The 27,917-nt window shown below is 43.2% G+C and overlaps 1 protein-coding gene across 2 annotated transcripts in view; it reads left to right on the top strand.

Moving 5' to 3' along the window:
* Positions 1-3,187: 3,187 nt before the first annotated feature.
* The window catches only part of LHFPL6 (LHFPL tetraspan subfamily member 6), a 136,975-nt gene continuing 112,245 nt past the window's right edge, over positions 3,188-27,917 (top strand). Inside the window, exons 1-2 of one of the 2 annotated variants that reach the window (XM_068182072.1) lie at positions 3,188-3,307; positions 6,473-7,032. In XM_068182072.1, coding sequence (XP_068038173.1) covers positions 6,648-7,032 — 385 coding nt within the window. In that variant the 5' untranslated portion in view covers positions 3,188-3,307; positions 6,473-6,647. Of the gene's footprint in view, positions 3,308-3,599; positions 3,985-6,472; positions 7,033-27,917 lie in introns of those variants that run through there. The other variant, XM_068182071.1, reaches the window with a different exon arrangement.

Genomic DNA, 27,917 nt, shown 5'->3' with positions numbered 1-27,917 from the left:
ATACAGATGGACAGGATCTGGTCACTTGAATTTGTTTTCTTACCTTCCTCTGAGAAATTTTCAGGTGTTTGAGTTGAGGTTCTCTTTTCCTGTCTGTTTAGTTGATTTTTTTTCCCTAGCTGCTGCAAGATCGGACATAATTTCAGGCAAATATACTAATTATCAGGTTGTTTCTCTAACAGTACTTGTCTGTTTGGTTTTCAGTGACTATATTTGAATAATTGGGTTGACTTTCTGTTGCTCCCAGTGCATAGCCTCAAGTCTATTTTTGTACCTATACCTTCCTTTTTGATTTAAAATCGAGTACAGACACGACCTGAAGATCCAGTTTTGTGAGATGCTCGGAACCATGTTGGTGTGATCACTTTTCTGCAGACCACACAACCAAAAACATATGGTGGCCTGAAAGATAAAACTCTTTTGGTTTGTTTTCTGGTCAAAGACTGAAGCATGAGATGGAGGTTTGGTAGCTGCTTCATTTTCCTTTGGGTTCAGGAACATTCCCCTATGGCATTTTATGTTGTCTTACAAGTCATACTGTAGTGAAAGAGTCTGTGGTCGAGCCTGTGATGTGTATATTAGCCAGGATTGATTTAGGTGCAGTGACAGGATTTTTTGTCTTTATTCTGCTGTGCTGATTAGCTCCATCAAGTCTGTAGTGCCCCAGCTGTAACAGCAGCTTAGTCAATGGATTGAGAAGTAAAATGGTAAAATCTATAAGCATTTTTCCATCTCCCTGCTAGGGTAGTTTTCTGACAATGTATTCATGGGTGTTTGATTTAGTCTGACTTCAGTGGTTGTAGCAGAGGGTAATCTGTGGCTCAGGTTCCCTTGACCAGCTAGGAAGATTTCTCACAAGTGGATTATTTTAAAATTCAAAACACCAGGACCAATTTTAAAATCAGCTGCTATTTCAGTATAGACAAGACCCTAGGGACCATGTGTTTTGTTATTGCTATATTCTGAGGAGGTATCTGCTTTTGTGGTAGCAAGAAAGACTGTGAATCCTTAAGCACAATGTAATAGCTCCCCTTTTCTTTTGAACAGGTTAGACTGGGATAGAAATATCTCAGCTAACTTTCAAGAAAAGTACTTCCATGCACAATGACCCTAAAAGACGAATCAAATGTTGATACAGTTGAAGCATGATGAGTTTTAAACATTAGGGGAAAATGGAATGAGAATTTGGATGTTACCTTATATACACAATGTGTTTAATTTGTTCCTAATCAAAACAAAACTCGCTGGAGAGAAAATGAATTGTGAAATAAAGCTTATTTCCTAGCAAGTGACTAAGCCATGAAGCAAACTTGTGGGAGCATTCAGAGAAAGTTGGCAAAATGAGATGCTTCAGGAGAGATGCAGAATTCAATGTACAGTTTCCATGAGGGAAGGCAGAATGGCAGCAGCTCAGGGAGTGAATGTACAGGCCATATAAGGCAAATAAATGAACTGCTGTAGAGATGCCATTAGCAAAGCAAACACTGACTTGGGGACCTTGGCATATACCATGGAAGAGATAAACTGCATGAATAAATTCATGCTTGTTTGCTTCTCCCTAGGCTTCCAATGCCAATTTTAACTGAGAAACTGTTTCCATGTGTGAAACAGAAGTTTTTCCACAGTCATTTTAATGCCAGGCAATTTCTACCCATGTCTGATCCCAACACATGCCTAATTTAGACATATTTATCACAGTTTCATTATAACCCAAGCCTTTGGCTAAGAAAAGAATGACAGACCTTAGTCTTTAAACAATTAAACAACCATTTAATAACAGTTCTCAATACTTCCCTTTCTTTACACTAAGAGCAGAGTTCCATTGACAGAGTATTAGCTTAGTATCCCTGTCATTTTAGGCATTGGTAAAATGAATAGCAGGGGGTAGAACACCACACTGAGCCAAGTGAAGTCATGTGAGCGGTAAACAGGGAGTGTCTACACTCTACAAAAAGTGCATAGCTCCTTGCAGAAGTGGAGACCTGAGAGCTCATGCATCCTTGGGGATGGAGGCACAACACCAGGAGGAAAGGTGATTTGAGGCGAGGATGCTGGAATGGTATGCTGTGGAGCAGGCTTCAGCTCTCAGCTTTGGGAAAGTCATACCAGCTCCCTTTCTGTCAGACACCCCGTGGGCACATCCACTTTCATGTTTTGGTAAGGATCAAGGGTGTGCTTTTGAAGTGAATCTCCAGATCATCCTCACTTACCACGTTTTATTTTACCCAGCAGAGGTGAGTACACAGAGTGGTTTCAGACAGCAATATAGCAAAAGACAGGTGCCAGGAGTGTATCAGATGCATTCTGAGTTCTCATGGAGTGCTCAGTTCACAGACCCAGCCTGGAGTAAAACTGAAGAAAAAACTATTGAAAAGTGTGAACATCACTTAGGCCCTCAACACCATGAGATCCAACACCAGATTGATCCACATTACTTGCTAATATAGATGTATACTAGGTGAATGTAGTCTAGGGGTAGTCAGCTGTTAGTATGGCTGCTTTGGGGTTATGCCTTCATTGTCTTCCTTGTGGAGTATTTTATTGCATATATTCTAGCATTCAGCCTACATTTTACCCACTTCTTTGATTTTTTGGAGCACGTTTCCTTAAATACACTTGAAATGTTAGGGTGGAAAACTTGATCATGCTAGATACTTCCCAACCCATTTCTTATCCCTTGAGAAAGTATGCATTTTCAGTAATATTCTGATTTTAAGACTTTGCATTACAGGGGAAAAAATGGAAGTGTAATTTTAAAAATACAATAAAGTGACTTTGTAATTCAATTCTGAAAATAGCTGCTATTACTATTAAATGGTGTAAATGCAGACGGAGTGCAATAAACCTCACTTCCATTTAGCATTACTAATATTAATGAATGGTGTTTAAATTACACACCAGGACTGTAAAAGAAACATTACCAAAGAGATTTTGCATGTCTGGTGCTGACATAATTTAAACTTGTCATAAAATTGTCTTGTATGTGAGAAATATATTTACGTTTCTGGGCGTAGAGGAAAAAGCAGAAAGGGAAATGTCTTTTTCTCCCAGAGGTTCTCTGTGCAGAAGGCAACCCCTCAAAACTTTCTCACTTAAGACACTCTGGGAAAGGGCTGCAGCTCCTGTTTCTCCGCTTGACCTAACCCATCCGGGAGGAGCTGCTTGGTACTATGATCACATTTACTCTCTCTGTAGACCAACTCGGGAACTGTCGCGATCAAAATGCTGGATCAGCAGCTCGCATGCAGAGACAGACACAGTTCTTATCACACGCACACCATCAGGAGATTAGACCATATTTTCCCATGTAGGGACTGCAACCTTCCCCCTTTCCTTAAAACACTCCTTTTTCGCTGTCTTTCCCCCCTCTCCTCTCCCGCTCTTTCCTCCTCTCCGTCCCCTGCTTCACCGCCCCTTGCACCCCGCACAGAGCCGCCGAGCCCAGCGCTCCCCGCCAGCCCCGCACCAACCCGGCCCCGGGACCCACCGCTCCGGCCCCGGGACCTAAGACCCCCCCGTCGCAGCCCAGGGCGGGCTCGGGAAACCGGGACCCACCCCCGCAGCGACCCCGCGGGGTCGGGACCACCGCCCCGCCCCGCGAGGGCTCGGGGACGCGCCCCCGTTCTCCCGTTCGCTGCTCTCCCGCCGCCGCCCGGCCCCTCGCCCCCGGCCCCGTCCGCGGCCCCGCAACTGCGCCGACCGCGGCGGGTCCCGCCCGGGGAGGCGGTGGCGGAGAAGGGGGAGGAGAGGCGGCGGAGTGCGCTGCCTCCCGAGGAATCGAACGGGGGGAGAGAGGAACGCGCGGAGGAAAGGACGGGCCAGGCTGGGGAGGGTCCCGGTCCCGGTCCCGCCCGCCTCGGAGCACCCGCGTCGCCTCCGCGCCGGGACCGTGGGTAGAGTCGCTTGGGGCGGCCGCCTCCCGCCGGCCCCGCGCCCATGTGCTCCCGGCAGCCGCGGCGGGCAGCCTCCACGCCCGGCGTGTCCGTAAGTAGCCCTTCGCTCTCCGGCACCGCGCCTGCCCCCATCCTGGCACTCCTAGACCCTTCGCCGCTCCTGCTCCTTCCAGACACCGGCTCTCTCGCACTACATGCGCGGCTGAATCTCCTGTCCCTTACAGACCCCTTTCACCCCCTTCCCTTGTCGAACCCCTGCCCTCTCTCGCTCCCGGTACGTTGCATCCCCTTCATGACTCCGGATCCCCCAGCCTTCAGAACGTCCTTTCTCTCCCCGACCCCTCCCTACCCTGCACGGCCACATCTCCTGCATCCCCGGACCCTCTTTCTCTCCTGCATTCCCTTTCCCCGCTCTGACACCCAGCCTAGCCGCATCCCTTGCCCGTTGCACCGGACCCTCTGGACACCCTTCCCTGCTCGGATTCCCAGTCCTCTCATCCTCTTGTCTTCCCGAATGCTTCCTCTCCCGGGCCCCCGTCTTTATCGTATCTCCCTGCCATTCCGGACCGCACTCCCTTCCCGGCCCCGCAGTTTCCCGACTCTCCGTCCTCTTGGATGCTGGGATTCTCCACACTCTCGGCACATCTGCCTTTCCAGCCCGTCCCCGGCCGCATTCTTCTTTCCCTCCCATTCTGCTCCTCTTGGACCCCCTGTCCCCAAAACCCCTTCTCCTCCCGTGTCTCCTGGCCCTGTAGGATCCCCTGCCCCTCCCAGGTCCCCTGCACCCCAGCCCTCCCCGCCCGGCACCCTCCCACCCTGCTGGCTCCGCGGGCGCTGCGCCCGCTCGCCCGCAGTTTTCCCCTGGCATCACCCCGGCGAGTTTTGGTTCCCGGCCGCCGCCTTCCCTCGGGGGAAGCCGTATCTCTCGGCCGCCCCCTCCTACCCCTGGAGGGCGGGGAGCGGGGTTTCGGGGCCGGAGGGGTGAGCCCGCCTCCCGGTAGAGCGCCCAGGCTGTGAGCTGGCAGGCTCCAGGGAGCCTGAGCTGCTGCCCCGCTGAAGCCGCAGGATTTGCAATGTCCTACCCTGGGACACTCCATGTTGTCCCCTGTTTCCAGCCGAACCTCCTCCTGCGATTCAGGGAATGATCTCCTCTAACTGCTGCGACCCATTTTGGCTTAGACTTTTGGTACCACGCCAAGACACAGACAGATCCTTCTCTAGATGATGCTTCTGAAGAAATGGTACCCCCCCCCCCCCCATGCCTCTCTGGCAAGTTTTTATGCCCTGGGGTTTGGCAGTTTGCAGGTTGAAAGACATTTCTGTGGGTAGGCTACGGGTAGATAGGTGTACTCTTCTTCAGTAGCAGTATTGGCCTTTTTAATATTACAGAAGATACTTCCTTTTCTTCGTGTTTTAAAAGTAAAAAAAACTTTTGTGTGGTGCACATGGCTAATTTCACTTACAGACTTTCTCTACATTCCCTCCTTGTGCTGAAATAGTATTCATTTTATTGGCTTTTCATGAATTGGATTCACTGATTGGCGTCTAATCATGCTTAGAAGAAAAAGCCCCTGTAAATAGCTATCAGAATTAATTTGGCAGCAACTGTGAGAAATGATCATAAATTTACAAATGCAGTTAGAATAATGATCCAACATGAATTTAACGAGAAATACACCCCCAGCCTCTGGGAATAGCATGTAGGTTTCTGTGACAGTCAAATGCACTTGGGCACACTGATATTGAGCTGAGAGGCTGGGAGTTGTCTGAGAAGGATACAAAGGGGTTATGGCTCCTTTCTGGGTTTGAGCTGGGAAGAGGCAAAAAAGAACTGGGCTGAATGCAAGCTGGAATATTAAGAGAGACCTCTGTGTTTTAATTGTGTGCTTCTTGAGGTTGTGTAGGGGTGAATCCAAAAGATGTGGCAATGTCTTCACTTAGCAGAAGCCCACCTGGCGTGGCACTTTGGGACATCAAGTGATAAAAGACTCCTTTTGCACAGGGATGCCAAACAACTTGGAGTGCTGGAAAAAAAGTCATCTCATATGACATACTTCTTTTGGGGGTGTGTTAATAAGTTTTACCTGTGTCACAAGAGTCTGATCTTGAAATGCCTTAGCCACTGTGGGTGGTTCTGCAGTGAAGCTGCAGGATCATCTATAAAGTGAAGTACATTCTCCAGGCATTGCAGGAGGAAGGTCTAGCTAACTAAGGATAAGAAAGATCTTATCTGTTTTGTCTATCAGTACTGGAAAGATTGGGACTTACTGTGGAGAAAAGTGAGGCAAGTACACAAGCCCTCAAAGTGAGGGAACCCCTGGAGGTGACTGCAGAGCATTCCTGGATGTGCACAGCAGCCTGTTCCAGCTGGGCTGCTGGTCACCACCATCACACTGACCACAGAAGCTAGTGTGACTGAGAGCGATTGTAGGGTCTGCTTAGGGACAGAAAAGTGACATATCTTCTTCAGAAGTCTTCTAGAAAGGAAAAACACTCTGGCAGACAAATATATTTTTTTCTAATGTTAGTGTTACTGAACTTGTGTTTTTCTCCTTTTTTGTGTTTTGTTATTTAATTAGGGACCTTTGACTTCATGATGGGAGGAAATATCCCCCCGGCTCTTAGGATCCAAGCTTCTCCCAGTGTGAGGATTTGTCAAGGCTGAGAGATTCTGGATTATCCATAAAGCTCCTCTAAAATACACAGTTACTTTTGTGTCTTCCCATCGTGAGGGGTCTTGGAGCAGATACAAAGATGGCCTCCAGCCTCACCTGTGCCGGCATCGTCTGGGCATTCCTCTCCTTCCTCTGCGCTGCTGCCTCCTGTGTTGGCTTCTTCATGCCCTACTGGCTCTTGGGGTCTCAGCTGGAGAAGTCTGTTTCCTTCGGCACTTTCCGGAGGTGTTCCTACCCGGTGCGGGATGAGAGCCGCCAGATGACCGTGATGGTGGAGCAGTGTGGCCGCTATGCCTCCTTCCAGGCCATCCCGAGTGCCGAGTGGAGGATCTGCACGGTGGTGACGGGCCTGGGCTGCGGGCTGCTTCTCTTGGTGGCCCTGACAGCACTCATGGGCTGCTGTGTGTCCGAGCTCATCTCCAGGACTGTGGGCAGGGTGGCAGGAGGAATCCAGTTTCTGGGGGGTAAGTGCTCTTGCAGTGAGGGGATGGGGATGTCCAGGCTGTCTGTTTGCTCGTGTGGAGACTCTTCTGGTGCTTTGGGAAGAGGAGGGGGTGATTCAAACTTTCTTCTAGCAAGGGAGACCACTTGGCTCCCTCAGCGACTGAGCTGCTTGTGTGGCTGCCTGAATGTGGCCCAAAGACACAGTGGCCTGTGCTCTCTTGTGCTCAAGTCCCTGTCTGGTCATTATGTGACCTTTGGGAGCTTGCATGGCAAGCTGACTTCTGTGGGCCAGCATCTTCTCAGCAGTTTTGTGGGTTGTAGTTTCCAGCACAGCATAGCTGAGTTAGAGGTACCTGGAGAAGCATGTGGGCTACAGATCCACATGAAGCATTGTGGTTTGGCAAAGGAGAGGCTGTGTTGTGTGGGAACAGCCTCTCTTTCTCCTTCTTACCCCTATTACTGGCAGAGCTCCCTCCAACTCTGCTCTCTGCAGCTGCACGGATCTGGCAACAAGCTTTTGGCCCAGGTTTGAAGCGTGGATTGTTTATCCCTGGTGGAGGTGGCCCACCATCTCCTGGGAGGAGCCCTGCTGGGCTGGCTGACCCATGCCGCCTGCTGATGGTGCCACAGGTTTGTTGGCTCCATGGGCTAGACTGTGGGAGAATTACCTCTGCTCTTTTTTCTCACTTGTAATTGTGTGGCGTCTTTGTAACTGTAAGAGTATTTGAAGGGTATGAGACAATAAATAGGATCCACAAGCATGCTTTTTACAGGGCACTTTTCCCAGTAAATCATCACCCTCTTGTCACCAGTGACACACAGATCAGTGGCACTCACTTTTGCTCCATCGCACACACGCACTTGTCCCCATAAGGTAATGTGTTTCTCTGAGCTTTGGGTGCTAAGGCAGTGCTGGTGCCAGATTTTTGGGTGCCCTGCAGCATCTGGTCCCAGCCAGGCTCCCTGGCTCATGCCCCAAAAGACACTCTAGTGGAACCCTCGTTTCTTTCCCCTCCAAACAGGCGCTGGCCCTGCAAGGGCAATCTGGTTACATGCCGTGACTGAAGCTTATAAGGAAGCACAAGACAAAAACTCCACTAACTGTCCAGCTTGGTGAGGACAGCTGAGTCTGGGAAAGGGCCCTGTGCCAAGCTTTCAGCCAGACAATACCAATGTAACTCCCTCCTGGCCACAGGGAGTCCTGTCTCCAACTTTTTGAGTAGTTTTTGCACTTTAGAGCAAGCTGACCCTATCACTTCACCCTTCCCTCAGCTTTGTGACCAACAGGCATTTCTATGTTTAATCTGTCTGACAATTTGAAAGTAAAGCAGCTGCTGGAGAGTTAACTCTGCTGGGAGCTGCGGTTTCTTGAAACCTGCTCCATTATACAGTTCCAGCCAGGCAGCTGGGGGTGGAGGAAGTTCTCAGTTCGGTGACAATCTGCAAGCCCGCTTTGTCTGACTATTTTCACTTAGAGCCGTCACAGGCTTTAACCACCCCCTCTTTCCAACTGCTGTCTCGGCTCACCTGGTTTTAATTGCATTGGGCCCCTTTCTCGTGGCCGTGCTCCCCCGCGTGCCTGTGGAGCAGGGCTGGCAGGGGAGCTTACAGCCGTTTGCTTACAGCCATCCCAGCAAATAGCTCCAGCAGTGGGCACGTGGCCTGGGGGCGCAGGAGGAACCCTGCTCCCCATGACACCGGTGTGGGTTGCAGTCATGCACCCTTTTCTGAGAAAGGATGGTGGCTCCTGGAGTAGGAGGTGAGAGGTTCCTTCAGAGCACACCATGGCAACCTCTGAAGCTTGCCCAAGCTGACCAGGCAGCATCCCATCCTGTCTAGAAGGGCATGAGCAGCTAGTGCTTGTTCTCAGTAGGTGGCAGTTCAAAGAAATGTGAACCTGTGATATGAAATGAAAATTGCCAACAACTTTGCTTACAGTTCAGAAATTAGTTATACAGCATGTCTAATTTTCTCCTCTACTGGCTTTTATGGTTGTCTCATATTTCATTCAGCACTGCTGGAAGTGTGTAAGAAAAGACCAAAGTGAAGACTGTCATTTCTTAACCTGCTTAAAACCTAACTGTGAGGGCACAAGGGAGAGGCCAGGTGGTGAAAGCCAGTAATTTGGATAAACTGAAGGGACATATTAGGGTAAAGAGGAGTTTCTTACATCCCTCATCAGATCTTTGGCTACTGTAAATCAGTGTAGGTTAATTGTTTAAATGACATTACTTCATTTACTCAGATGTCTAACTTAGGCTTATAATTATTATCTTGTTTTATGTCAAGATAGCTGTGAGCTGTACACTTTATTTACAAACAGGGAATGCCAGCTCTTTGTTCCCTGTAATGCAGTTGTAGGTATAGCTGTATACCATGATGTGGGCTTTGAATGTGGCTTGGTGGCAGCACAGTCATTGTCATTTTAGTTGGTTTCCACTTAGAGATCTAATCAAATAAAACCCTTATAAATGTTTTCTTTTTAATTGTGAAGAACTCCGACCTAGCTTTATATATGGAAAAGCCTAGGAAAATAAGCAGCCACTGAGTGATGCTATTAATTCATCCTCTGTGTTCGCTAAATGGTTTCACTTTCTTTTTGTCTGAGGCACCTGCACCCATACCCTGCTGGGGTTCTTGTTCCAGTGGCAGAGGATGAGTGTTGGAATAAGCCATATTTCTCTTTAAGTTAGAAACCAACATAAAGACAGGTTCAGTGTAGCTGTTTATGGCTTTACTTGTGCTCCTTTTGTTTAGGATCCAAGTAAGTTTCTCAATATGATTTAAAAACACGGACTTGAGGAGGAAGTTAGCCAATGAATAATGGATTATTATGGGAGGCCCAAGACCAGAGGAGATGCACAAGCCACTGAAGCTGTGGTGAGCCGAAGCTAAAACTTAGTCCAACACTAGAAGCGTTTTTACTGCTATGAAGACGTGGCAGAGAGGTTTGCTTACCAGAGGTGGTAAGCAAACAGCCTGATCCTTTTCTTCTAGCACTGAGAAGGAGGAATAACTCCCAAGTAGGTCAGTGGAATAACACCTGTAAAAAAGTAGTGTGGCTTGTGCTAGCTAAATGGTGCCAAGGTTTTATAGCTGGGATTTCCCCAAGTTGCATGTGGCAGCTCAAGGGAGTGAATTATTCATGAGTGCTTTTACCATAAATCTGCTCTTCTGATAAAAATTGAATGGCAGAACCTGCAAGAAATTGCAGATCTAGTCAGAGTCAGAAGGGCTCTTTGGATATTGCTTATTCCTATGTACTTAGTCTGTATTTGCTATTTCAGGTGATCCTGGCTACAGAGTATACATGTATTTTAAGGTGACTCTGGGATGAAATGTGTCGAGTTTCTGTTCCTACTAGAAAGATTGCGTCATAGACTTTTCCTCCCATTTGTAATTGTGGGAGCCTCTTTCTTTCCCATACCTGATCACGTGGCAGCTCTGTAGCCATTAAAGCAATTGCTTACATGAAAAACGATGCTTTTAGCTTTTTCTAAGGCAATTTGGGGGTGACAAGAAGTGTCCAACTCCCCAAGGCCAGCCTTTTCTGCAGTGGATGTCAGTGGTCTGCAGTCCACAGCTGGCAAACTGCTGCTGTGGTTTCTCAGACCATGCTTCCTGGGCATCTGTCTTGGACTGCTTCAAAGAAATGACAACTGAGGTGGAAGTTATGCTGTCTGTAACCTCTTGAGGGCACAGTCATGTAGATGGATACAGTCTTCACTGATAACATTAAGCACAGTGTTTCCAGCTGGTTTCCTTTGTCTGTTTGGAAGACTGAGGCATATGTAATGCAGCTAGAACAGATTGCGAGGATGTAGCTTTGACCATAACTATTGAGGATATGACAGCAGGGAGTGAAGTTTAACAAATCTATCGCAAATTGGAGTCTCTAATTATTGATCTTCTTTTCATTGTGCCATGGCAAGTCAATTCCACTTAAATGGAGAAACTAGAAATTTAAAGGTAGGTAGCTCAGATATGACATACTAATTTGGTGAACAGTTTTACTCTTTAAATGCAGAGCAATGATTTTAAGAACATAGCAATATTTTTAAGAACATAATAAACTTAAAGGTTAGCCAGTTTTATGAGAGGCAGTGGATCAAAAGGCACAAGTACTGCAAGGATGGTCAATTTAAAGAGCATTACGCTGGCAAGATGATGCTTTTCATTAAAGTGGTCTGCAGATGGGAATGAAATCTTTACTAGCTCCGAACTCCCTTTTGCTGGGTAGAACAGCTAAACCAAGCTCAGAGTATGGATCTGAGGGAACAAACCGTGGAACAATCTGCTGGCTGAGACACCTCTCTGAACCTGACACTATGACCCTGATTCTGAGTGCCACGTGAGAAGTGAACCCTTTCCATGATTATGGGGTAGCCATGTGACTGTCAGCAACTGGCATGTTTACTGTTATCTTTAGTATTCATTGATTGCACTCTAAAGAAGCACAAGTTTTGCTACTCCCTTCATTAAATGAAGAAAGTTTTCAGCAGCATCTACTCTTCCTCTCCTTATTTCTCTCTCTTGCTTCCCTTGTGTGCCATGGAAGTGCTGAAACTCCTGAAACTATGGTCCTTGAAATTGTTGGTTAGAAAATCTGGAGAGCTCTTGCAGCAGGGGGTGGTGAAAGGCACATTTTTTTATTTGAAGAAAAGGGGACACAGTTGCTAGCAACTTCTGATTTTGTCTCAGAAAATAAAACATGGCCTTATGAAAAATGTTCTCAGGAGTACATGAAATTGCTGGAGAATCCTTCTCTGAGTGTTGTGTGCCAATAGAGGCCATCATAGTTTCCATCACCCATAAGGTGCTCAGGGCAAGTGTTTGCTGGGTGCAGAGGGCAGAAAAATAGGGACCGATCCCTCAAGATAAGGAGAATGGAGAGTGTGGGGTGATATTTTAGTTCTGTGTTGTCTGTCATGAAATCTCAGAGAAAGCCTTTGTGATTTTGGTCTAAAGATTCTAAGGACAGAGGTCCAAACAAAATCTGCAAGTTAATGGCATATTAATGGCCAAATCTGACTTTGCAGGTGATATGATACTGAAGTGTAAGGGACAGAGGAGGAAAGAACACTAGGTTGTAGCCTTGTGGGGTCATGTAGAGAAGCTCTCCCTCAAAGGATTTGCTTGGGGAAACAGTTAAAACACTAAGAAGAGGCTCTTGGGAGAGACAGAGTCACTGAAACAAAGTTGTATTTCAAGAAGTGTGGCTGGCAGTTAAAGACAGCTCCGGGGTTCAGGTGGAACAAAACAGTCTTGGTTCTGAGGCTGGCTAAGAAAGGGGCTCTGGGGAGACTAGTTCCAGTTGACTACAGAAACCAGAAACTTCTAGGAAAGGTTTTTGTGCAGCTGGAGGAAAAGGCACTGACCAGTAAGCATTATAACCATTATTTCATCTGACAGCTCAAGTGAGGCTCTCTGCTTTCTGCTGGGAAGACTAAGATCAGTGTAATTTGCTGCCTATAGGGAGAAAATGTAACTGAGAAAAGCCTTGTGGGAACAGGGAAGATCTGAGATGGTCAAGGGACTTCTATAAAGAAAACAGTGACCTCAGACTCTTATGTGGATTTCCCAAGCAATTTCATCCTTTCCCCTATATGTACATATTCTTGCTATCTCTTCCTGTAATTTGTGCCTGAAATAAAACAGACATTAAAAAAAAAGGCAAAATTGGCCTTTTAGTTCTTTCATTCTCTTCAGCCTAAAATTTTTTTTGAAAGGCTAACCTGTGGGGAGAGGCAAGCCAGGGTCATTGCTTCTGTCAAACACCAAGGCCCCTTCTTCACCCACAAGTTAGCTTTCAGGGCTGTTTTGTCACACCTTCCTCTCGTTGGATGCAAAACTTCAGTGACTTTGCTGTACTCCTGTAAGCACATGATGGGGCAGTCCTCATCCTAGACAAAAAACAAGCTGCAAGCTGGGTACAAATCCAGCAGATGTGTGCACATATAGACACTGCAGGAGAGGCAAGTGAAAGGACAAGAAGCCTCACCAAGGTAACAGAAGAAGAGAAAACAATGAAAGCGGCACTGTTAAAAGTTGCTAGTGAGTAATTGTGTGTCATGTCATAGGCTCATTGATTCAGCAATAATAAAGTCAGCAGAGAACACTGTGACTGCTTAGTCTGAGGTCTGCAGTAGCATGGGTCATAGGACAGCCTTCATATAATTTCAGTTTGAACTAGAGTGTATCTCTGAGAAAAAACTTCCGGTCTCAATTTAAGTACGTTCGAGAAAAGCCTGATCTCCATAAATTGTTCCAGTGGTGAATTACTCTGACTGCTTTTCTTCCAGATCATTAATGCAAATGTTAAAAATGTAGCACCAAGAATATAGCCTTGCGAAATTATGCTTTCTCAAGGAATATTTTGTCTTTTTTTTTTTCTTTTAAGATCTGATACTTAGGTTGCTTTTAATCCATTTAAGCTGTGCTTTGATGTGGTTTCTTTACCAGAACAACCTGTATAGAAGCTGCTTTGCAGCTGGTGTGTTTCACACTAGTTCTTTCTCCAGTTTTTTCTAGCAATCCACTAAAGGATTAAATGCAGTAGTTTTGCAGCTTCATCCCTTTTCAGCTAGACTTTGACTTGCTAAACTGAATCCTCTGACTGCTTGTGCCTGTGTTCAATCTTTGCTTCTCAGCACTACAAGTTACCTTCACATACTGTGGCACAGCATAGAGTCAATTTCTTGGATTTAGGTTTGGAGTCCAGAATAAGTAAGGCAGGGAAGTATAACTGTTTGGGAAGATGTTCAGGACAAGGGAATTTAGACAGTGAAATTATCTTAAAGATTCTGTAGCATATGTTTTGTTGAAGATAAGCCAGCTCTCTCTCTGCTGTGTTCAGATAGGAATTAAAACATAAGACAAATTCAGGATTGAAGCCTGCATGTAATATATGAACCAATGCAATGTATGTCCTCTGTCAGTTTATAAAGGACATTACTTAGATTCCTACTCTCTTAATTAGATAGGAACTTGCATTACTTGAATCTTTCCTGAATGCATAGGCCATCAGGTCTGACTGATAGGGAATCCAGCTAGCAGGTACTTACCTGAAAGAGGTAAAGAAAGGTGCAGACTTAGATTCTGTATATTTTCAAGGGATTATACTGTTTTGCATGGTTGCCTTCACCTCGGTCACAGAAGTTCCTGCTGCTGCCTTGCTAAAGGCTGCTGCCCTGACAGTTCTAACAGCACAGGTTTTTGTGAGATTTTCCCTAGAGTCCCTCTGAAGGAAACGTGGTTAGCAAAGTTTGTAATTTAAGCTAACACTGACCATTTTAACAAAACAGATTAGCAAGGAAGGATCAGTAATAAACATTACTGGTCCTAAGGTGCAGAATCAGTAGCTCTGAGCAGGCCATCCCTGCCAGCAAGGTCACAAGCAGTATAGAGCAGACAAGGGGTTGTAATCCTGCTGAAACAGAGATGTAACTTGAAGAAGACTGATGTGGAGAGTAGCCGTCATACTTAACTGTCTTAGTTTTTTAATTCTGTTCTCAACCACTTCACATAACTCTTCTGGTGTTTCAAAATCTTCCTAAAAAAGGCATCAAGGCCCTTACAAGTGCAAATTTTTTGTGTCCTTTGAAGTCAGTAACACTTAGTACAAATTACATCACTATTTTTATTTTAGAATTATTGGATTTGACATTAGTCTAAAACAGGTGTGGTTATCATCATGACTTTCTTCTTTAAGAGCTACCCCAGTGAATTAACTTGTTTATACTGAATTATTTTGAATACATATTCATTTTTGTTTTTTTAAAAATTATATTTAATCCTAATATAAATTTTGACTAAATACAGAGGAAGAAAAAGCCCCATGCAGAGTTTCAGCCTGGAGCAAATTCTGCAAGCAAAATTTTAGGTGCTTTGGAAGCACATTTAAAATGGAAATTCTGATGTATTAAAAAAATGTTGCTAAAATACTGTGAAGAATCTCTTTACTTCTCGTGTTGTCCTATTAATGTTGAATATGAAAGTGATGTTTTGAATATTGCTGCAGCTGTGTTGTGTTTAAGCAGAATTTTGCATTAAGAACAGAATTTTTGATCTAAAGAAGTCCCAAAGTGTTTTATTTATCTGTAGAATGAAGTTCAGTCTTCCTGCTGTTTTATCCTTTTTTTATTAGAAAGAAACAATGATGCTCAGCACTTCTGTGACACTTTTCATTTCAAAAGGTTTTGCTTGCATTGCCTAATGAAACTTCAGAAAATGTGAGGCAGGGGACCAAATAATCTATTTTGCTTGTGTGGAATCAGAGTAAATTCAGAGGTACCTCATTTCAGATCCTTTACATTGGTATTGATTAGAGAACAAATCTGGGTTGGAGTTAGCAATTTTGTTTCTGCATTGAGAGATCTGGCTTGTTTTGCTTCCTGAGATATTTCAATGGATATTTGAATATTGCTGGAACTGCTTTTAGCCATCAAAATGTTTCAATATTTTCCAGTGCAAGTGAAGTCATATGCCCTACAGACAGAATAGAATTGTTCCCAGTGGTGTATTTTCCAGGATTTTGTCCAGTCTGGTGTCAAATGTCTATGTAATTTGTATTTTTTTTTCTCATTTCTCTTAGGAAACTGAGCTTACTATGCATTCCACATGGAATTTTTTTACAGTATTCAACCAGTATTTTCTTTTTCTTGCTCACATCCTTTTATTTCTCCAATACATATTTTTGCCTTCTAAGGACTTTAACTTTGGCTACACAAAGTAAAATAAGGCAGTTTTCAAACTCCATCATTTCAAGGAAGTGAGGAGTAGAACTCAAGAGCAGCCAATGTATTGATTCCATGCAGCAAGCGATTAGGAAGGAGTGTGGTGTAATGAACAAACACAGGGTGTATTTGTACAACCAAAACTCTAACCACAGCTGCTTAGCTTGTGGTGACCATTGTGTTGGCTGGCTTCCTGCTCAAGGATTTCCTTTGGCTCTGTGGAGCAGCTTTGTTGACTTCAGTGATGTTTTTTATGCTGCACAAGTGCATGGTCCTAAGTGACATTCAGATCATATGAAGAGGGCTTTAAGTCACAGAGAACCAGGAAAGGATCCTCTCCTTGTTTTTGGGATGACTCTGCCACCACAAGACATCACAGATCAGAGGGGCAATATTACATTTGACAGATCCTTTCTAGAAGTTGTCCTGTATCTTCTCAGGCATGAAAAATTGGGCATGGTCACTGCACCCAGACAATGCTGGTGATAAGGCTGGTTCACTAGGCTTGATTAGATCTCCTTTTTTGTTTGTTCCACTGTCAGTCCCCTGATGTCACAGGTACATCTGAGAACAGTGGCAGACTTTTTTTCCCCTCCAGACTGGCTTTTCCTTAGAGCCTGTCCTGTTGAAATCAACAGCAGTATTCTGCAATGGAACCCAGGGGAAGAGAGGATCTGGAGCTCAGCGCCGTTGCTACTTGTTGTGACTAGAGGGATTTGAAGGAGGTTGCTGCTGTGTGGCAGTGCAGAGACCTTCTTGGGATACCAGATTCTACCTAATTCCCCAGGTATGGAATATTTATTCCATCAGGACTAACACCTTAGCACAAAACTCTTTCTTGAGAGGATTGCTGTACTGTGAGAGGAGTCCACATTTTCTTGCATAAGCCTGATAAGCCCCAATCATTCATGAGGACTGACCACTTTGAATTGATTTGCAGGTACAATTCTTTACTAGGAGAACAGACTTTTATGTAAGCTTGGCAGTAATTTGTAGGAATATGAAGAAAAATTATAATGAATATAAACCTAAACAATAACTTATTAGAAATCATCGTTATTTTATCTTGTAGCAGAATCCAAAGAGCTTCAGAGAGAACTAAGCAGAAAATATAGAATTCTGATAAGCATAGTGTAGTTTCTACAGTAATGTAAAGATTTGACCCTTTCTTTTGCAAGCTGACAGTTCAGTTGTCTTGCATTGTTTCCCAATAAAGATGCCTTTGGAATACAAATTTGTATTGTTAATTTGAGAAGAACAGTTTTCTAATAAATGCAAAGTGAGAAAGTATTGAGATAAAGCCATGATTGGTCAGTCTGGAATAACAGATGCTGCTTCTGAAATACAGCACCCTATGAAACCTGCTAACATAGCGATGGATAAGAAATGGCCTTACAACTTCTGAGGAGTGCACTGCCTGACTTCTTCACAACTCCATTTTTTTGTCCAAGTCTTCAGGCAAATGAAAGCCTATTTATAATTTTTTTTTTTTTAATTGAGAATGAACTTGATATTCAGAGCATCCCAAGTCATTCAGGTCAGGCACAATACAGCTGAATGCCAGTCACTGGGAGTGGTTACTAGGATGTACTAAAAAGTGCTTTGTGTTGGGAAATTTATAGAAACCAGGGTAGAGTGATGATGAGGAATCTTTGTGAGTATATCTATGAGAGAAAATTTATTGTTTCAAAATTTGCTCTGACTCGGCCCAGGTGCTGCTACGTGACTACGAGCTTTGAATGTCATTTGGAGATTAGTACAATCTGTCTGTCAAATTTGTACAAATGTTCCCAGGTGTACCATGTTGCTTCTGTTACGGTTGTTGTTCTAATGTATGAAACTCTTGAAATCCATTGTGGTAGGGGAAAAGGCAGAGGCAGCTGCTGCTCCAAAGAAGTCCTCACTGAAAACAAGTCAAAAGGCGAAATTGAGGCAGATTTGGGTTGATTTGATTTTTAATATGATAAAACTTTTATTGTGTGCTTTGTAGAGGAGTAAGTTGACTTAGTAACAAATGATAAATGTATTACTTTCAGGGGGTAAAGTTCAGATGACCTTCATTCCCTTAAAAGCTCATTTACTTCAACTGCATCCTCAGAAAGGTATGAGCAGAGGAGGGAGCAGTCAGAGGCAGGGTAGGGTAGGGAAGCAGGGGAAGTGGGAATGGAGAGGGCTGTGAGAGGAGAGGAGTTTCACCTCCTTGTAAAATTCCATTTGCCATACCTGCAGGCAGATGGATTCTTCGGTACTGCTGACTTGCAGAGGGTATTTCAGATGTGGCATGGGCTATGCACAAGAAAATCAGAAACTTAAGGCTTCTGTACTATAGTGTGCTTTAGATTTCAAGGAATTCTGTTAGTTTTCAAGTTATTTTTCTGGCAGAGCAGTTAAAACATGATGAATGGCACTAAATACTGGCATAAAACTCTTTACAGCCAAGACAAGCCCTGAAACTATTACAGGCACATTCTGCGAAATCAAGAGGTCGTGATAAAAGTCAGGGCATTTTTATGAGAAATCCTTTTATAAGAAACACAATGGCTGCCTTTGGAGAGCTTTGTTCAGTACTGAAATCTCTCTTTCTCTCCAGAAAGTATTCCAGCGTCACCAGCAGACCATTAAAAGAAGAATCTGTCTATTTGGGCCAGGCAAATTCAAGCAGGTTGCAATGTTAAAATTAATCAGTGAGGTAAAGGTGCAGACTCTGTGTTGTCCAGAGCTAAGACTACTGATAACCCCCTGAACAACTGAAGTAATGAGTGTACTGAAGCTGTTTCCGACAAAGAGGGCTGCATAGCTTTTTTGTCCCATGTCCTTAACCAGAGTTTGAGGGATTACTTCCACAATGAATGCAAGCAGTTCTCTTTGGGAGATCAGGCTTTTCTTAGCACAATTTCAAAAGAATGCTGTTATAATAATTAAGGAGTAAAATGATTCCTTAACCGGCTGCAGTGAAGTGATGTTTTGGCAACTGTTCTCTGTGTGAGCACTGTTGAACAGAGTCCTTCTCCTATGCTGGCATCATCTTATATTTCCTATTCCCCTCTATTGACATCAATTCATTGCCCAGGCTGTGGAAGGGGACACTACAACTGAAGATAGTTTATGCTGAGCCATTAACAGTTCTGATTAGCTTGTTCCTCTTTTCCATAACAATTTGCAATAAAAACTGTCAGTAAAGAACCGTGCAAGGGCTGGGACAAGCCGTACACTGGAGATAGCAAATTCCATTTCATGCCACTAATCCAGAGATCCGGTGCTAAGAACACAGGAAGCTGGGAAGATAAATACTGTAACTTTTCATCTCATGCATAAGAATTGCAGTCTGTTTTGATCTAGTGATAGAAAAAAGTCATTCTGCTTATCTCATCTAACATAGTGGCTAGTCTGATTACAAGCTTCTCTGCTTGGCACTTTTTTAAATTCAATTTGGCTGCCTGTGCCCTTGGCACACAGTGGGTTTCATTAAATTTCACAGCAGTTAGTTTTCATTCCCTCTGTGACACCTTTTTATCAACATTTGACTCTAGTGTAATTTCAAGCAATTGTGCTTTTTTTTTCCTGAAGTGCTTGTACCATAATAATTTGGCAGAGCAGGTGGGGGAAGACAATTCAGACACTGTTGCAAATTTCTGTACAAAAGTAATATATGAGAAGTCAGGTCAGCTTGTGAGTGTTTTTCACATGACAGCAAAAATGAGCTCCTTCCCTTTCTGTATCATTGAAGACTGTCAAAAGTGCAGTTAAAGAGCTTGCTGTAAGAGGCAAATTTTATTTCCTTCAAGCTAATCACAGCTTCATTTTAAAAGCAGACCTAGTGGACTGTTGCTGGATTGACGGCCCAAAGCTGTTAGACAAGTCTGCAACCCAGACTGCTTAGCAAGTCTGTGTGAGTTTCATTATCAAAAACAGATGAGGACATTGGTTTGGTAAGAAGGTGTGTGTGTATATGAGCACAGGAATACAGACAGCAAATGCAGTTGTTTTCCTTTTAGTGTTGGATACTCAGTCTTTGGTAGGTGGGGTAAGGCTAGACGAGCACCCCAGCATGGCCCTGGCATCTCTTGTCCCCAGTGCAGAGCAACATTTCTCTAAATGAATACTGGGCAAATTTGTACAGCTATAAGTAGTTTTGCCAAAGTATAAGTGGTTTTCAGGTGCACTCTAAAAGGTCTTTATTTGCAGAGTGCAGTGCTAGCTCTTTTTCATTCTGCCAAACTGAACTTCCAAAAATAATGTGTTACGGTTTCTCAGTAAAATTTTTAAAAATACCTAATTAAAAAGTAATTCAAACTGAAGCTTAAAAGTTCTTAAAAGTGAGCTGCGCATTCTGAGGTGACTCAGAGACCAACAGATCTGTGCCTCACTGCCAAGGCAAAGGCAGCCAAGCTTGGGAAACCATAAATTATTTTCAGAATGAGACTTCTAATTGAGGAAACTTTTCCTTATGCCCTTTAGAAGGTGTTGGTTCTTGTCCTTTCAATTTTACTAATGGAATGTCTTGCTTTCCTCCACCCTAAGGTCTCCACAGTGCCCTTGTAGGCAAAGAGTCTCCAAATGTACACAGTCTTAAGCATCCTGAAACAAGTCAGGTTTTTCTTAAACACCTTAGGAAAGCTGGAGATTATGGACAGTTCCCCAGCTTCTTTGCAGGAGAGACCTTTGTGCTCTGTAGTTTCTGGTGGGAGAATATCTGCTGGGAATTTTCCTCAAGGCACCCCCTTCTTGGAGGTTCCCCATGTGATGGGACTGGTCAATCCCATACATACACTGGCACAACATTTTTTGGTGGATAGGCTGATTGTAGTTTACATCTCAGTTCCCTGTAGTTTGCATCTTGAGTTCCATGAGAAGGAGGAGGCTTAGCTGCACCAAGAAAGCAAGGGGGTCTTTGTGGCAGTGACTGCAAGCATCCACTGTGTCTCTGAAGGGCAGTGGCTGCTGCAAGATCTGTGTGCTCCAGCTGCCACTTCTGAATGGTGAGCTGGGTACCGAGCCACTGCAAATTGTCACAGTGCCACTGAGACTTGGATCTGGCTGGAAAAGATGGCCTTACCCTTTCTTCTGGGAATGGTCTTTCCAGAGCACAGTTTTCAGTGCATGAATCTCTGGCTATGGACTTAATATAAGAATAAATATTATTCTCTGTCTTAGCATGAGGGCTTGAAGTACAGAATCTTGGTGTTTCCAGCATGAAATGCTCCAGTATAAGTAGCAGGCCTAACACAGTGTAGCAGACTGCTCAGCAATAAAATTGCTCTGGGGGAAGTTTCTTCCTCTTCCACAAAAAGAATGAGCATTTCATATCCTGAAGTCTGGAGATTCCTATACATTTTATACCTCACATAATGGTAGAGGTTTAAACCACAGAAATCATATTATGATTATGACCTAATTATGCAGAGATCCAAGACAGAGGATTTTTGATCCCCATATAGGCCATTCACTTAAAGATCACATGCAGTGATCTTTGTGGGTCCCTTCCAATTCAGGTAATGGTTGTTATTCTGTGATTCTGTGATTCTTTTTTTTTTGGACATCAATATTTAGAGAGAAATTTTTTTACCAGTGTGGCCAGTGGCAGCTCAGAAAGAGTAAGTAATCAAAATATTATTTGAGAATGGAAATTAATGTATATCTTAGAAGAGTTATATATTCATATTTTTTATCTTAAAGAACTTTAATAGAAGGCCACATCCTTCTGTTTCAAGATTATATATTTCGTTATCAGTGCTGATGATCACTTGACCCTGTGGGCCTAGAGAGAAACGAGAGTGCCAATGCCATGTGGATCCTGACAGATGTTTCTGAGTCCTTACAGGCCTTGATATATATGCAATCTATGGATATTTCAAAACTGATTAACATTTCAGAACCTGAGTTAAAGTTATACTTGGCTTTTCAGTAGTGTCAAGGCAAAATTAATCAGAGCTCAAAAGATATGCACTCTTACTGACATGCTAGTGACAGTGAAAATATAAACCACTGGGAAATATCCTGCTGAAAGACAGACTCTAAACTGGATTTTGGAAGAGGATCTGCGAAACTGGCTTACTGCCATGGACAGACTCTGAGGTGGTGTCTAATAGTGTAGCTGGCATTTAGTGACTAAGGTACCAGCTTAAATGACTCAGGGCTCTGCCAAGTTATATGTCCTGCAATAAGTCATTGCAAATCTTCTTACTTGTGAAACATTAACACATTAAATATGCAAACTAATCTCTTAAAACAGTTCAGATAAGCAGCATTTTTAAATGTACCCAGTCAAGTGTTTTTCAGCCAATGAAGCTCAGCAAGCAAATGCTTTCATCTTAGTGGCTCTCATGAGAATGGTCAAAATTTATACCTGATTGTGATTTTAGGCTGTGGAACTGTCTGTCTTTGTAGTAAAAATAAGAGAGCAGAATGAATTTTTTCCCCCATTAGTTTTGTTTGTCTTTGTTTTAAATAGGTCAGCGATAATCTTTACAAATTTCAAAAGATGTTAATTCAGCCTCAGTGAAAGCTGTTAGGATCCAGTTTGAAAAGCATCAGATCAAATAGGATGCCTTTTCAGAAATCATGCTTTTTATTTGTTCCATTAAATAGAACCCTAAATGAGGGATTAGCAGTAGTTTTGCTTTAATAGCAGCAAGTACCTGTAGGAAGATATGACAGACTCTGTGTCTGTAGATGGGTGTCTCTGTTTCCCAACAGAAAGATTGTGTAGCTCGTCTGTCTCTTGTGAAGCTGGCCATCATTTTTAGGTGGAGACAATGCCTCAGCTAATTGTTTAATTAGTTTTGACACTACAAATCTTTTGCCATACTTTTGTTCTGGAAAAAACACACAGTGAACATGGCAAAAGTAAATAATAAAAAGAATCTACACAGAATCAGCTGCCACTGCAAACACTAAAGCCAAAGCTAGAGAAAGACCAAGGAGGGGATGAAGTTTGGGGTGAAAAGAGGCTGGACGTAATTAGTTTCTTCCCTCCTAACTTGTTATATTTTTTTGCTTGCTTGTTGTGAAAATTGTCTTAATTTAGTCTTTGGCAAGAGCATAACAGCCTCCACTACTTCAACTTACCTCTGAATTCAGTACATGGTGACCTGTCTACTGATCCATTGGCACAGTGACCTGGGTTTGATCTAACATCTGGAAACCATTCATGTCTCTCACATGAAATCTCTGATTCCTCTTCACATTTTCCCCCTCTCCTCCCAGAACACTCTTTGAAATACGTTATGCCATATCCAGCAAGCATTCCTTAGTCCTCATGGTAGTGGTTGTTCCCATTTAAACACAGACTACTTAGATTCTCTTTAAAATATCAGAGATTTTTCTTAACCTCTGAAGACACAAGGACACAAGGACAATGGAGAGTCTTCTGTCATTCAAACATGGTGAGAGGTGCTGTTTCCAGACTGGGAATGTAAGTCCACTTTGAAAATAGACTGTGATTGCTGTAAACAAAAGGGACTGTTAGTGTGGTTTCCAGAGATCTTGAACAGTGGATAAATGAGAATGGGAAGCAACTGTTGCCACAGGACCATGGTTTCAGCAGTTTTGAATGTGAATTCACAAGATGCAATCAGATTTTTTATTGCAGCCTATCTTCAAGTGCTCACAAGTAAAACTGAGAAGACAGGTGCATCTCTAATGAAGGTAATCAGTCCGTGAGGTGGATGAGATGGGCAAAACAGGATGGAAAAAATAGGAAAGATTTGAGGGAGAATAAGACTGCATAATTATTTTTTTTCCCTCACTATTTGAGTACACAGTTTGATGTCATCTCTGGCAAAGCTGATTGACAGAATTCTATATTGTAAGCTATAGAAGTATCTTCCTGGAAAATCTTTATCTTCACAGTGCCTCAACATAGATGAAAGGAATATTTTTTCCCTTTTACAGTTAGGAGGCTAGAAACTTATTGAAGGTTATATTTACAGAAGTGTTGAATGGAGGCCTTCCAAGTCTTAGGTTCAAGTGTAGCCACTGACCCAGGTGTCATGTGCTGCTTCCTTACAGTAGTTCATGAGTAAACGATTATCTGCCGGGCATTTTTAAGGCAGATAAAAATTTATACTGTGTGCAGCCCAAACTGATGGTGACTGTGCAGTGTTGGTCACAAGCTAACACAGACTGTTTCTCAAGGCAATTTACCCTGTTGAGCTCCTTGCAACCATAATTAGATGGCTTTGTGTAGTCCAGCTGTGCAGAAGGCATGTCATAACTGAAAGACACAGCTAATTTTCTTTCCTTTTTGAAGCTTCTCTTGCAATAATGAATATTATCCCATGGTTCAAAAGAGGTCGTAGCTTCTTTTATGTACAAAGATTATATATGCTTGTTTAGATGACTGGTTTTCAACTTTTCCTGTCTGGTTGACTCCCTAGATTGCTGAAAAGCATGGCTGAGCTTGCTGTGCTTAGTTACCTTTTGTGGGTGATGAAACAAGAGTTTGTGACACCTTCTGTGGTCTTGGGTCACTCCCGCTGAGAGAACATTTTAGAAAATAAAACATTTTCCATTTATATATTTGTAGATTCAAACTGCTTTGTTATGTGTGTGAGTTTTTTTAAGGACATTTTATTTTCCCTGTGTACAAAGAACAGTAGTCCTGTAAACTTCTGGCCAGAAAAGCAAGCAAACATGCAAGCAAGGAATAGATCTGTCACACAGATCAGAAAGGAGATTTTGGATCAAAGATCTCATAGAGCCATTAAGCGGTCATCTTATGTATCTGTAAAGTACATAATACCTTCACTTTTATTATGTTATGCAGATAAGTATTTAGAGGGTTAAGGCAATGTGGATTACGCATTCTTTCAAAAGCTTGTTCAAGCATTTTGTCCCACTTTCTAACTGGATCTTTTACAGGAGCAATTAATAGCTCTGCAGATTACCTGGCACTGAACAAACAATACTTTGCAGCAGGCTACACAACATCATATTTACAAAGAAAGAAACATTTAAGACCAGTGGTGGACTGAACATGCTTTTTAGGTTGGCACTGCACTTTACTTCAAACCCTCATGTTCTTAACTGGTCTTTACATATAGCCATGTTAAGAGGAACACAGCTGAAAAACATTGCATAAAAACTCCCCATATATACTGTCTTCCTGCATTTTAACCTTCAGGCTGCAGGAATCTGAGAAGTTCTTCTTTCTTTTTAATCTTCTGATTCCAGAAGGGATGCTTAGCTGGGCACCTCAGCCAGGAGTGAAATAGTTTTACTGATATATGCCCCCATATATCACGGTGAGTGCAAAGAGAAACAGATTTTCTCCCTTTCATCATTTTGGGAGTGGGTATGAAAGCAGGTGCCCACAGCCAGGCTGGCAGCCCCCTGCACCATGCATGAGTTCATTGTGTGAAGAGCTTGGCAGTGCAATGGATTGTTGTGCCTTGGTGTCTGTGCCTTGAGCACCTGGTGGGAAAACAGTGCTTGGAAGTTGATGGAAAATTTACCATTTTTAGAAGTGGGACCTTGATACACTGAGCACCGCAGTTCCTTGGGGTCTATGTCTGATGTCTGAAGAAAGACCGAGGCATCGATACATCTCACTGCAAAAACGACAGGAAATCCTGCGTAGCTGGGCCTGCCAGGCAAGATCTAGCACAGCTAAAGTGACCCCCTGGCATGTTCCAGTGATTGGATCTCTATGGAGCTGTGGCTGTAAAGAACAGGGGAAACTCTTTTATGTTCTGTGAAATAAGAAGTGCCAAACAACACAGTTTTGTGATATTGTGATTGCAAGATTAATTGGCACATGCATTAGCAAAGGACACAGAAAATTTGCATTTGCCTGTGGGAAGAGTGAGTCAAAATGACTTTGTACCTGTTTCCTATTATGCGTGTGTCACACGTATTTAATATTTTTAGTTTAATACTTCACTTCATTGTTTTCTTGATTATTTTAATTTTCTGAACTACCTCAGTGTGAAAACATATCACAGGAGATGCTGATACTTTTTATTTATGTAAGATGCTTAAATTATACTTCTGAAGTTACTTACCCAGCATTTTATTTATCTTGCAGTCATAATTATTTAGTGCCTCCTCCATCTGCTTTTATTTAATTATGACTGTATAGACAGCAACCACAAAGATAAGCTTCTTCAGGTTGATCTGTTGCACAGAGAGCTTTCTGTACACTGTAATGAGACTGCTTGACACCTGGCAATTAAACAGAATAGACTTTTTTTTTAGCTATTCAGGAGAGTTGGCATGGTATCAGGCCTGCAGTGATGTGACTTGGTTCTCACATGTGGGGCAGACTCTCCCTGGCAGTATGAAAAGGAAGGTGAAATAAATTAGAGAGTTGCCAGCTGCTTTAAACAGCCCTGTTCAGCTTCATAACCAGGTCTCATCAAATTTCTGGAATTTGATGCATTTTTGTTTGACTGTCTTCTTCAGCCTTTTCAACTGTTGCCAGAGTGAACCTCCTACTGAAGTTCTTGCTACTTAAAATTCAAGAGTGCTTCCAACTCCCCCTCTAAGGCAGGGTTTGGTACAGAATAAAGATATTCCTTACCATGCTACTTATTTAATATATCCTTTTTGATGCCGTATAAAGAGTGCTGGAGAGACTGGAGTGTGTGTATGCCTGTTAGCTAAAATTACACTCTTATACACCTGTTTATTGCTAGGACAATATCATTGATTCCTGTGGGATTTCTCCAGGTTCACTCCTCATGTAACCAAAATCCAGATATGCACCTGCCTGTTTTCTGGGTGTACAGGCACAACCCCAGTGTGCCTTTACAAAAAAATGGTTTTGACCAGTGTGGGCTATTTGTCTTTAGCCTTGAGTGTATCTTAACTCTTCATGGGTGAGACTTGGATCTACAGTTGCTAAGGTTAGTGAAAATAAAATGCTAAATTAAAACTTTATTGACATGTATTGTGTGTCTACAAAGGTAATAATTTGGCTTTCCTTTTCATTATTATATCTTTCTTTCTGTGATCAATGTCCTTTAAATTAGTGTTGTGACTTTGAGCCACTAACCATTTCCAAAACTGTGTTTATTTTGTAATTTTAAGAAGCAAACATTGTAATTAATTCATCAGTAGGATAAAATCTGTTTATTTTGATCTAAACATTAGAAAAATTCCTTGAACTTAACCTTAAGACAATGATGAACCAGACTTATTTCTCAGTGGTTTCTAATGTGACTTGGATTTGCTCTGCCTTAATCCTCATCATGCCATTCAGCTACCTACTGGCATAAAAAAGGCAGCTCCCAGAGGGAGAGACAGCAAAAATTGCTTTCAAAACTTGCTTTTGAAAAATAATTTGTAAGAAATTATAACTTTTTGTGAAAGGCTTTTTTTTAAGGCTTCTTTTTTCTTGGTGTTTTTATTAGCAAACCAATGCTGCCTCACTCATCCCAGTAATAAGAGTATTTCAGCCCAGATTCATAGCTACAAATACACACTGGCCACTACTCATGGATCTTGTGCAACTTTCTGGATGCATGAGGGTAGAGCAGTGCACATTGTCTACCTTGATTTTAGCAAGGTTTTTGACACTGTCTCTCACAACATCCTCATAGGCAAACTCAGGACTGAATGATTGGACAGTGAGGTGGATTCTAAATGGCAGATCCCTGAGGCTTGCAATCTGGGACACAGGATCTAGCTGGAGGCCTGTCACTTGTGGTGTCCCACCAGGTTCAATTCTGGGGCAAGTATTGTTTCACTTACTCATCAACTTGGGTGAATGTGTAGATGCTTTTTCAGAAAGTTCACTGGCACAAAGCTGGTAGGAGTGGCCCTTCAGAAGGACCTCCACAGATTGGAGAGATGGGCAGAGATGAACTGTCTGGAGTTCAGCAAAGGCAAATGCAGGGTCCTGCACCTGGGGAGGAATAATCCCATGTACCAGGACAGGCTGGGGGCTGACCTGCTGGAAAATACCTCTGTGGAGAAAGACAACAAGCTGTCCATGAGCTGCATCTCCTTGTAGCCAAGAAGGTCAATTGGATCTTGGGGTACATTAGGAAGAGCGTTGCCAGCAGGTCAAAGGAGGTGATCTTGCTACTCTACTCAGCCCTGCTGAGGCCACATCTGGAGTGTTGTGTCCAATTCTGGGCTCCTCAGTACAAGAGAGACAGGGAGCTCCTGGAGCAGGTCCAGTGCAGGGGTCCAAAAATGATTAAGTGACTGGAGCATTACTCCTG

This window comes from Anomalospiza imberbis, chromosome 2, assembly GCF_031753505.1.
Source record: "Anomalospiza imberbis isolate Cuckoo-Finch-1a 21T00152 chromosome 2, ASM3175350v1, whole genome shotgun sequence".
NCBI lineage: Eukaryota > Metazoa > Chordata > Aves > Passeriformes > Viduidae > Anomalospiza > Anomalospiza imberbis.
This window is presented reverse-complemented; position numbering and strand designations above follow the sequence as displayed.